The sequence below is a fragment of the Brassica rapa genome, chromosome A09 (assembly GCF_000309985.2).
Source record: "Brassica rapa cultivar Chiifu-401-42 chromosome A09, CAAS_Brap_v3.01, whole genome shotgun sequence".
Lineage (NCBI taxonomy): Eukaryota > Viridiplantae > Streptophyta > Magnoliopsida > Brassicales > Brassicaceae > Brassica > Brassica rapa.
In genome coordinates, this window is record NC_024803.2 from 32,922,858 (window position 1) to 32,935,667 (window position 12,810).

At 34.5% G+C, this 12,810-nt stretch overlaps 1 protein-coding gene across 2 annotated transcripts; it reads right to left on the reverse strand.

Moving 5' to 3' along the window:
• Positions 1-203: 203 nt before the first annotated feature.
• LOC103841028 (zinc finger CCCH domain-containing protein 44) lies at positions 204-7,392 on the reverse strand. Of its 2 annotated transcripts, none has more exons than XM_009117541.3 (11): positions 5,802-7,392; positions 5,416-5,495; positions 5,079-5,266; positions 3,634-4,528; positions 3,391-3,518; positions 3,225-3,284; positions 3,089-3,139; positions 2,906-2,976; positions 2,488-2,624; positions 2,191-2,366; positions 204-2,096 (listed from the first exon to the last, which is right to left on the reverse strand). In XM_009117541.3, exons 1-11 carry the CDS (start codon positions 6,116-6,118, stop codon positions 348-350), a joined length of 3,852 nt encoding a protein of 1,283 aa, XP_009115789.2. In that variant the 5' UTR covers positions 6,119-7,392; the 3' UTR covers positions 204-347. The 2 variants fall into 2 exon arrangements, with proteins under 2 accessions (XP_009115789.2, XP_009115788.2); XM_009117540.3 differs by having other exon boundaries at positions 2,473-2,624; positions 5,802-7,385.
• Between the last annotated feature and the right edge of the window lie 5,418 nt (positions 7,393-12,810).

Genomic DNA, 12,810 nt, shown 5'->3' on the forward strand with positions numbered 1-12,810 from the left:
ATTCAAAAAGAAATTCACTATCTTTTAAGTCAAGTCTAACCAAATGAACTCGTGAATGAACGAAGTGTACTCAGCATTAATCAATAATAATATGTACAAATGGAAATCTGATAAAAGATGTCGAGTAAGTCTCTGTCTGTAATTCACATTAGAAGGTTAAGTAGAAGAAGCGTGCAAGACAGGATTTGATGGTGTGCACGAGGTTAGATAAAACTTAGTTTTATAAGAAGCTTTGATAATTACTTAAAAACATGCGGCTGATGGGATACAGAAACTTTGGTGTTACAAAAAAGGATGTTCGAGGTTGTGTAAATAAACAAATGGATACATAATACAAGAAATGAGAATCAGGGGTGCCAAAAACTACAAGCAGCACCCTTTTTACAGTATCCACTCTCATAGAATTTACATATTTTTAGCCCTTTGGGCGGATGAGCTGTATACGAACCTGATCCATGGTCATACCCATGGCTACTGCTGTATGGCCATTGCCGATTATTATTATGACTGTTGTTGAGACTATTGTTGTGACCATTGTTCCACCATTGCCGGTCTCTGCTGTGACCACCGGATCTCCTTTGCTGACTTCCATTACCACGTGGACTGCGCTCAGTGTTTCCACGAGCTGGGTCATGTGATGATGGTGACCTAAGGCTCGATTCCAAACCAACTCCCGAAGCATACTTGGGAGGCCTCTCGACCAACCCAGCTTCAACTGTGGTTTCTGATCCCAGTCTGAGAGCTGTTGTCGTCAGAGTCAGGTCCTGACTTGTTGAAGCTGGCGCTGGTGGTGCAAGCAGGAGCTCCGGACCAGCGGTTCCACAGTGGCTGAAGTGAGTGTTGTCTTGTGCTTCTGTACCGGTTGAGCTTTTGCCGGCGGAGACGTAGTCAAGAAAACTCGGCTGAGAGACATCCATTCTGCATGTTTCATGTGTGAGGAACATGCGTAGCACAGGGTTAAAGAAATCTTTCTCTGGCCCTTTCATCAAATCATCGTCGTCATCACAGTGAAATGTTGAGGTGGGTGAAGAGGGCAAACCGTTCTGCTCCATTGCTTCAACTTCAGCTAATAGATCTGAAACTGATTCATCACACTCGTCAGGGTCGGCCACAATGGCCGGCCACCCAGATGAGTGAGCCACGTGGGTGTTGTTGGAAGTGTGAGTAGCTGTGGCATGATCAGCTGCCAAATCAATATGCTTCACAGACGGTGCAGCTAAATCAACAGCACTCTGCTGAGTTACTTGAGGAAGCTGTCCTCCAGTGACCACAACACTTGAAGTGGTGGTGGTGGTGGTAGGAGCATCGACGGTAGTTGTGGCGGTGGTGCTCCATGTGACCCCAGATGGTCCTTTGACCAGAACACATGAAGACAGAGACTGAATAGTCTCTGCCGCTTGAGCCTCCAAGTCTTCAGGGCTCGACTTAGGTGTAGGACTAGGGAAATCACGGAAATGGATTTTTTGATTCAGGTTTGGTGCATGAACAGAACCGTTTATGGAAACAGAACCACTATTTGCTCCATCTTCTAGAGTCTTACCATCTGGCCGCACAGCACTAGATTGATCAGTTCCTGAATTTTCTCTTACGTCAGGAGTAATTACATGTCCTGGAATCACAGACATTGATGCTGGACAGCTAACTTGAGGCTGGGGACGAACAGAAATACCATCCTCAACTTTTCCAGAGCAAGGTACAAGAGTCGCAACTTGTTTTTCTTTCGGATCGTTAGGAAGGGCATTGACAATAGAGGAAGAAGAAGAGGTTGAACTGGTGCTGACTGGCTTCAGGTTCTTCTGAAGACAGTTCACATCAACGCCAGTGCGTCCAGAGTGGTGCGGAGACGGTTTTAGTTCTTGGGGATGAAACGATGAACTTGGCAAAGTAGTTGCTTTATCAAACCGTCCTGCAAGAGCGTCAGTTAGAAGTACAGACTCGTCTTGGTTCTCATGCTCTTTCCATATCCTAAGATAAGGAGGAAAATGGCCACAAGATTTCCATTTGCGGAGCTGCACCATAGAAAATGGTCCCTGGGTCTTTCCTGCTGGATCTCGATAATGCCATATTTCACTCTCCTCATCATCTTTACCAGTTTGCTGCAGAACCCAAAGATTAATATATGACATGAAACCAAAACTAGAAAACATATGAGAGGTTACATTTCGAACAGAGTAGTTGGTATGGTCAAACCTGGATATCTGCTGAGTTGTTGTCGACCTTAGAACACTCTTCTTTATTAGTGGCATGCATGGCTTTTCTGCTTCGCAAAACTGGAGCATCATATTTTTTCTGCGGATTATTTCCCAAGTTGTTCAGGATATCCCTTTTTTTCTTCGGACTTTTACTTTGTACCTCTATGTGTTTATCTGCATATAGAAAACGTATAAGATTGTAAACAGCATCCACCAATCAGGAATCTTTCGTAAGATAATGAACAAGAAGCATTTCAAATCCTAGTTTAAGGTGGGAGACCTGGTTTCCTCATACCCAACACTGCATCTTCTGCTGATGGATGACTCGGATCCATGCTTGGATCTGTATGAACTTCTGGGACTTCCTGCAGAAGCCGCTGGCGTTCCTCAGGTGATTCTAGACGCCCTAGCTTTTCTACACATTCTCTAAGCGTGGGAGATGGTTAAGAAAACAAGACTTGAACGTTCCATGCAACCAGTGTAAAAGTATCTTTCACAACCTAAAGCAAACCAAACATCTAAATGAAAAGACTTGAGTATGTAAAATTGTATACTACTTAGACTAAGTAATTCCCGTTGGGATTGGCATGGTCTTCTCTTCAAGGAATTATTCCAACAACGAGTCATTGAAAGATTCTATAACCGATAACATTTGCAAATATAGTGTAAGCGAAGTGCAATAAATATAGTATGGCAATCTGAAAAAAGGATATTCCTTTTTACGACCCTGCTCACTAGCCCGATCACGGAGATGCCCTAACTTTAACATATCAGCTTCCAGAACCTATATCGGCAAAGAAGTCAATAAGAAGCAACGCCGAGGACAATAAAGAACTATGATCATGGGGATCTTTAATATTTATACGAATGATACTTGATGTGGTTAATTAACCTACCTCATTGACTCTCATAACTTGCAGCGTTGCTGCAGTCTTCAAGATGTCACCCTGGCACCGACGAAAAAGACATGAGTTTCCAACTTAGGTAAAATATATAATTTCAGGTGAGAAGATATCATGCTTGCGTTCTTACCACAGTCAAACGTTTATTGAGGCCACATTTTATGCTCTGGCGTAGCCGTTTGCACTCGTCCTGAAAATTACAGTTAGCGTTACCTTATTATTACATGGGGTTTAATTTTTTTTATTGTAGAGCCTAGCAAGGTAGATAAAACAATTTCAATGAGGACTTTATATACCTCTGTGACATTCTGGTCTGATAATTGATCAATCGAGATGACTTCTCTCTTGTCTAAATTTAGTATTTCTAGCATAACATCAGTAGTCTTTGTGCCAAGTTGGTAGGATGCTGATGCCTTGCTTGTACCTGTTAAATTACCACAAAAACAGCTGAGATCTTACTATTAAAATTTTAGGTCATTCAATTTGCCGTTTTCCTTTCTTTTCTCAAACAAGCATTAATATGAAAACTGATCAAGTACCTACAACTTGAACGAGCCTGTAAATATCCAGCTTCTGGTCGCTGCCAGATACCTTAATTCTCAAAATTGTGCCTACCACCTTTTCGTGAACTTTGTTGATATCATCAAGTAGAGTCTCTATAAATTTACGTCTCAAATAAATCAGGTTGATATTGTGAACATCAATCGCTGCATATGCATCCAGATTTTCGTTTTGTACACCGCCATCAGTTTTCCTACGCATCTTCCGTTTTCTATCCCTAACCACCGGATCATAAGCACTATCCTCCTCTATTTGGCTACGAACAGCATGACTACTTTCCCCATTCTTGGGTTTCTCCTCTTTCGGTTTCTCTTGAATAAGGAAGTGAGACTCGAGAAGCTTAAGCATTTCAAAGTGACCCACTCGCTGTCTCCCAAACAACTTCACAAGCATTTGGTCACAGACAACTTGAGACTTCTGATTAGGATCCCTAAGATTTTTTTTCTTGATATAGTCAAGCAGAAGACCCTGCACATCGAACTGAGAAAGAACCGATGTATCGCCATTTCTCATGACCGACAAAAACTCGAGGAGTTCTTTTGTTGCCCAGTTTGTATCTCCAGGAAGCTTCTTTGGGATATTACTTGGAATTTTAGAATCTAACTTGCTGGGTACGGTGGGGGAATCACTAGTCCTTTTTCTTTTTGTTCCATTCGCTACTACATCTGAATCTGAATTGCCTGAAGAACAAGCTTTGCTAAGGGTATGAATATTTCGTGACTCCACTTTAGGGACAGTATAAGGAACCTCCTTCCAAGGATTATTTGCTCTAGTAAGCTCTTCGACAGTTAGAGACAGCTCTTCCTTCAGGCAAAGCCAATATACCTTGAACAGATACTCCCAACTGAGCTTGTCATCAAAATCCACCTTAACCTAAAGGACAATGAAAACAATTATGACCATGCACATTATGATATAGTAAATAGAATATATAAAAAGAAGAGCATTCAATTATAAAACTAATGAAGTACAAGGTTTCCTCCTAAAACAAGAGCCGTTACTTTTTTCCCCTTCGGTTTCACTCTTTCCAAATACACAACATATCCGACTGCTCTCGCAAGAGCTTATTAAATACGAAACCCATGACTAACAAATTTGGAAAGCTCCTAACATTCCGTTTGTTCTCAAATAAGATATGATTCTAATCAATCAACCCAAATCTCTACCATTCCATGATTTAGGTTGTGACTGGTTGCTATCACATTACCTATCAGGTGACACGTACGATGTTAAGTGCATGGCAACACTACGAGATTTTCATAGGATCTAAATAAATAGAAACCCCATATAGATGTAATGAACGAAAACGACTAAAATCAACAAACAATATTCCCCTTACGGTAAAATATAATTGCCCCAAGCAAATTTTGCGGCTAAGCATTGAATGGAAACTATAGTATAGATTGAGGGAGAAGTGTCTTACCGCTTCATTATCTCCTTGAGAAATATTCTCGATCAACATTATAGGCTTAATACATGTGCCACAAAGACCCATGTTACCTCTCACAATCACATAGTCGGCATCTTTAATGCACCGCTTACAAACAGAAAAAGTGCATGTATAACACATGTAACTGGAACCTTTCTGGCATGTACCGCATATGTGCCAACCTGAAACGAATGAACGAAACATAAGTTTCCGTATAGGACGCGTCACGTCAATCTTTTAAAACATTTGAAATGACGGCATATCAGAACCATCACTCTCCCTAGATTGCTGACAGCAAATACACAGTAACATCATGGACTATGCGACATACCACAATTCCATTTAGCAGCTGTTCGAAAGAATGCCTCATCTCTCTTAATACAAGCTGGATGGTATGCCTTGGGGCAATTCCTGAATGTACAAGAAGACAAACCTATCAATTAGTTATTAATAACACAAATCTCCATAAATAACGCTCATAAACACTAACTCCTTGCAATCTAATCCAATGGCATCAACCAGCGCCTTCTCAAACATAGCAACAATTACAGATTAGTGGAGCATGAAACAATCACTCATTGATCGCTAAATAATCAATATTTTATTTTCTTAACCACAATCTTTCAAAAATATCACAAAGAGAATCCAACTGACTAACTAACAAAGCTCTAAATCTCTATCTAACAGAATTATCACTGTAATCTCCCAACAACTCACCGGCGATCACAGAGAACAAGGTCTCCGCCGTCGAAGCAAATGAAGCAGACGTCTTCTTCCTTCTCGTCCTTCCGGGGCGGTGGCGGCGGGCGCGTTTGAGACACGGTCTTACCATGCGCCCTCGGAGGCCGGCCACGTTTCCGCTTCACAGGAGCAGCTTCATCAACAACTCCGGCAACCGTCGGGGCGGGTACAGATGGAGCTTGAGACGCGCCGATCTCCCCGCACTGATCAACTCTCACACGATCGACGACGCCCTTGACGGAACTCTCGTCGCCACGAACTTGCTGAAGCTGATGCTTCTGCTGATTCTCCATGAATACTCAGGAATTCGAAATAGGTATGAGTAGTATTCACGGATCAATCAGTGAAGGAGAAACCCTAATCTGAGGTTCTTTTGGGGGGATTTTTGGCGATGAAGATGGATTGGAGAGAGTATTGGGGATTGAAGAACGAAGACTAGTGGGGGCAAATTAACAAAAAAAAATAAAGAAAAACTATGACTTTTGTTTTCGCTTTTACGCCCACTTATTTAACTTTGTTGTTGTGCGACTCCATTTTATAGAGAAGACAATTGTTATACTTCTTCCTGCTTATAGAAATGTTTTTTTTTTTAAACATCATATCTTCTTTCAGATTTTCTTTTATCAAAATCTTCTTACAGATTTTCTTTTATCAAAATATTCTTACAGATTTTTTATTTTATGAATATACTAGTATTTCTGGATTTCATATTTATGTAATATTAAGACTTTTAGGTTTTTTTTTAATTTTTTTGATATAGTTATGTTTTTTTATGAACAAATGTGGAGAATTTGCTTATGGTTATCGATTTTCTTCCAAATACATGCACTACAGTTTATAGATTTCGAATTCATTTCTATGTTATAACTTCTAGGTAAAACCCTCAGGTTTATATCTCAAACTTTGAGTTAGAAGAATATAACATTTTAATTTACATACCAACAAAAAAATTAAACCAACAATACAAACTAATTGCAGGCAAGCATGAGACTGTGTGTCGAAATGTTTAAAGTACTTGGCATTCATTTTCATTATTCACACATATACTAGCCTATAACTCCAAAGATTGAAATAAAATTAGTATCAGAAAACTTATATTTATATATGAAAATATTAGAGAGTCACCTGATGGAATACAAGCCATATAATTTAAGTGTTTATTTACGGTTTTAATTGGTGACCATTAAAATGATAATAGAATAAAGAAAAACAATGAATGCGAACAAAATAAAACAAAACAATGAATGCGAACAAAATACAAAAAAGGTTAAAACAAATAGTTATTTTTGCCTATTTTCGTAAGGAATATTTTTAATCTAGTTCCTTAAAATGAAAGGAATAGCAAAAAATAAATACGTAACAAATATTTTTTATAAATGCTGTAAATATTAAGTAACGAATAAGAATTTATTGTTCTCATGAATTCCCTAGGTCACTTCTTCAGACTTTAGTTATTTACATTTATCGTATAATATTTTTTATAAAAGAGAATTACAATTTTTATCTAAATAAAAAGTTACACTAGGTCCACTTAATCAATTACATCTATTTAATTGTTCACAATATCTACTAAATATATAATATTTCCAACTTTTTTAATAATTATAAATTTTACTTTTAGCTATTACAAAATCTGTTGAGAAAAATCTAACAATAATTATAAGAATATTAGTATTAAATCAATTTTAACTGTAGATTTAAATTTTACTTTTAGTTATTACAAAATCTGTTGAGAAAAATCTAACAATATCTTACTAACTTTTTTAAATATCTTTTAAATTGATGCATGATTAATTTCATAATTATTAATATAATATTATTATAAATTAATTTTAAATAAAATTTTATTACAAAACAAAATAAAATAAAATTCTGTGCCATTTTTATAAATTTTATAATTATAGTATTTATCATATTAAAATAGAATTGCTATCTGAATTAAATAAAAATTATATTAAATTGGTAAATTAATAGAATATATATACTTAAATAATATGATAGATGATCTGTGTATAAAGTATACTAAATAATATAACTGAATTACTTAAATTGAACAATGTATTTACTTATACAATCTTGCAATACACTAAAATAATAGAAATGCTAAAGTATATTTCTAAACACAACATGAAAATATAAATTAAGCAAATATCATTTTATGGTATAACTTAATAAAATTTTAAAATGTATTGTATGCAAACTTAAGAAAATTTTAAAAATATATATATCGAAGGAGTTCTCTATTTGATTATTTCATATTATGAATTTATTGTACTAAACTCGAAAAAATATATTAATATATAATAACAATTAATAACAAAGTAAAATGTATAACAAATATTTATATATAAATAATGTCGAAAAGAAACCTAATCAATAAGATTATAGAGTTACACAATATATAACACTAAAATGTAAATTATGTATTTAAAACATTTATGATATATTAAAACTATACATTTATAAAATAAAAATTTATCCGCACGTGCGGACGGAAGTCTTTGGCTCTAGTAAACATTTCATGTTTTGGTCATCTATGCTTAGATATCTTCGTTCGCCACACATATGGTATTGTAGGTAGACTTTGTATAGGGGCATTGTTCACGTGTATGTTTAAACTTGCATTTTGCTATGAAAAATTGAAATATATATTTCTTGCCAAACTTTTTCTTTAACATCTACCCCTTTTAGTCAAGTGGTATCCATCGTTATATTATTTTATATACGAGTTACAGAATATTCAAAGTGACCACAGTACTAAGAAACCAAGAGATATCATACAATATAACTAAAGAAACCAAGTTATATTTTTTGAAAGAAAAAATGGTTATCTGATTTTCTAGTTAGCTATTCTATTTTGTTGTAATAGATGTTAAAGTTATATAAAATTATAATGTTCTCATTGCATAATAAATTACATTACTTTTTCTTATATAACTATAAGTTTTCGTAGAGTGATATTACAAATTTCAGAACTTTCTTTTAACTTTGAGACAACATTAATTATAACTAATCTTCTGTTAATATTTATATGGTATCTAGGATTTTTAGTTAACGCACATATAATAAAACTTATAAAATTAAGCGGTAATATGATTTGAGTCTTTCTTGGTCCGGCCGAATCTGATATACATGAAAAAAGAAAACATCCCTGCTTCTTGCCTCCTTGGCAAGAGAGTTTACACGGATGTTCCTTGAACTGGGTAAATGAGATATGCTGAAACCCAAAAAACCATCTCATATAAAATGGAATGAGACTAGCTCGGAAGCAAACATCGGCCAGTTGATCGGGTTAGCAATTATGTCTATCAAGCCGGAGCAATCTGTCTTGACATGCATCATAGTAACTTGTAACTCCCATAAGCAGGTAATTTCCTATAGAAGACCTTCCATCTCTGTGTGTAAAACCGAGAGACTTTTACGACAGTCTTGAAGGCCAAGTCTTTCAACTCTCATGTGATACATGTGTGTCCACTCGAGTCCACTGACATTGCCATGATCGACCCAAGACGTATCAATTTGGCAAGTCGAGGTTTAGCATTCCACAGGAAGAGTTGAAGTAGCAGCCGATGCTGGTGTTGCAGCATCATCCTTCTCATCTTTGAGATTAGCTTTTTGCCAGCATGCCGCTTCGAGAGAAGCCAACTGAAGAGTGTCTAAAGGTGAAACATCCTTTCTATTGAACACTTTCTCTTTTTTTGCCTTCTAAATAAGATCTATAAGAAAGTATCAATAAGTGTTTTTAAGTAGGCCACATCTATTTTCCTCCAAAACAAGAAATTCATATTTTGGTAAACACATGTATTTGGAAAAAATGGGAAGGGACGATTAAAATATTTTGTTAGATATACTGTATAGTGATTATGATTATCAATATATTTCACTTTAAATCTATATATCCTTCATTTCAGTGATTTATTTATTTATTTGTAACATTATATAAAAAAATTGCTATAGATATCAAATTAATATATTTTTATTTTACATGTTTTTGATAAATGTATTTTTACATGCTTGACATAAGAAACTATCATGTCACATTAAACCATAGATCTTCTATCCATCGATCAATATCTCATATGTACAAAGTTTAAAAGTATATATAAAAAATTAGTCCAAAATGTACAAAATATCAATATCTCACATATATGCACAAGATTTAAAACTATGCTAAGACTGAATCACATCCAGGAATTTTTTTGTTGTCTTAAATCCAAAACTAAAAACATACCAATTTTTTGGTGTGGAAATTTTTATTCTTAGAAAGTTATGGTAATTTCGGAAAGAAAAAGACAAAAGCGATTAATCTATTTTGTTGTTATGTATGAAAATGAAATGGTGTTATGCACATTGGATTCTCCTATATATAGTAACTAAAACTAATGTTGGTAAAATTAATTTTGCTTACTTGAAATTAGTTGATATAATAGGCAGATCATATTAATTTGGTCTGCAATAGTTGTAAACCATTTACAATCACATAGGGGGTGTTAGTAGGATGTGAATTTTGTAATGATTCTTACAATTCTCAAATTCCATTGTTATTGGTTAACGGATTCTAATATTCTTACTAAAATCTAGTATTATTAGTATTATGATTGTTTAATTACTTATATAATCTCTTGTTATTCAAAAGATTTATTTTTAATGATTCTATGATTCCATAAATCTAGTGTTATTAGGACTTGAATTCTAGACAATTTTACTCTTTACAAAAATTCAAAAATCTTGCATATATCCAATAGATTCTTATAATTATCATGCTAGAATATTTTCATAAACTTTTTAAGTATTAAAAACTCTTTTAAACTATTTACAAATTTTTAAAAAACTAACTTTTAAAATCAACTAATTTTACATAAATTCCACTCTCACCAACCCCTCCTTTATATATATATGTACTCATAAATTTCTAGAGACTTTTTTTTTAAATTCTGATTCGAAAACACGTCTGAAGTGATCGACTCCTCGCTGGTAAAGTGTTCGGTGAAACCTCACTGTCACGATTATATTATAGCCGCTTCAAATTTTTGTTAAAAACATATATTATAGCAATTTTGAGTTTGAAATCAGTATATTTATAAAGAAAAAATAATATTTTAGTAGTACTAAAATAAGGTAAATAAGTTGACACAAATTGTCAAAATAGTAATGTTTGTTCGAAAACATCAAACTACTGCAACTTAGGTTTTTTTTTTTTTGCCATCTAAATTTTATTAACAAGACAAAACCCAAAAGTAGGAAAATCCATACTACAAAAGATCCACACCTAAATGCCCAAACCAAACAGGCCAAACAAAAGAGACAACATGGGCTCAGACTCAACAAGTTAAGAAGACAACCGACGATTACACGCTATTGACATCACGTATGTTGAGAAAGACACGTGTTTAAACCTCAACAACGAGGAATAACACGCGTCACAAAATCCTCCACGACTTCACCATAGAGAAAATGCCGGAGAAACTAAGCGGCGATTCACCAGAACAGGAACCACAATGCGACCGCTTCATCGTCTGATCTTCTTTCCACGGAGAGCATCCATTGAGCGAGTTGAGATCTCATCCTGAAAAACCGAAGCCACCAAACACCTCATACACCTTCCTTGCCTAACTCCATCCATCGGAGAGCATCCATCAACCAGTGTCGAGATATCATCCAATACACCGGAATTTCTAGGGGTTGAAGGAATCCAGAAACCAAATCACTACGAAGAGCCAGCCTCGTTCATCTTTAAAGGAAAGGCGATGGAGCTTTAGCCAAAAGACGGCGATGCAGAGTTTAGAGAGCCTTCACCTCCTCCCACGGGGACATGACGGCGACGACAAAGCTATAGAAGCCTCCACATCCCGGAGTCAAATTAAATTTCAAATAAGTGACTAACACCGAATCATATAATTAATGTGAATAAAAAATGAAATAAATTAATATATTTGCAACAGCATCAATACCAATTCAATTGAAACAAATTTTGACTTTTTCATGATTCTAAAATATCAACACCTAAACTCTAATTTTATAATAATCTTTAGCCGACTCAATAACTCTAATAAAAAAACGTAAAATGTGGTTCTTTTTCAAAAAGACAACATTTGAAAGTGTTTCATATTATTTAAAAATGAAGTTTTGTAAGTTTTGTGTGTATTTCCCATAAAACGTATGATGAGAATATATGCTATCATAGCATAGAGTTGGCAAATAATTATAATACATTATTAAGTTGGATACTAATATAAAGTCGGCATCATAATTCTTTGTATTAGCATTTACATACTACTATAACTATAATACAACATAGACTAAGATAAATATCACTTATACATTATCTATATTATCATTAAACGATATAGTATAATAAAAGATAGATTATGTTCCACATCCAGTAATAAATATAATTTTAAATTACCAATAACAAATATGATTTTAAAACAAAATAATAAGAATTGGTTCTAACTCATCAAAGTTACAAAATTTATTTTAAAATTATATATCTAATTGCAAATCTTGAAATAGTTATATTATTTAAATTAATAAATTAATGACCCAGAGAAAACTAATAATAAATTAATGACTTAGCTAAATCCTAAAAAAAATATGAAAATAGCAAAATTAAGTAAAATCATGGAGAAAATGACAAATAAACAAAATAAAAATAATTATATATCTCGTTACAAAGTTTATAGTTAAATTATTTAAATCTATACTATTATTTATGAAGTGATTTTGCTTATTTGTCATTATTTTCATGATTTTAGGTAATTTTGTTTACTTGTCATGTTTTAATTAGGTTTAAGCTCGTTAGGGCAAATCGAGTTGAGGTCGGAGGAGCAGCCTGCATATTTGCAATCCCCGGTACCTCCTTGAGGTTTTATCCCTATCTTGACATTGTAGCCATCAACGAGACTCACATGCGGGCATAACTTTCTTATGAATACTTATTAATTCATGACAAATAAGCAAAATTACTTCATAAATAATAGTATAG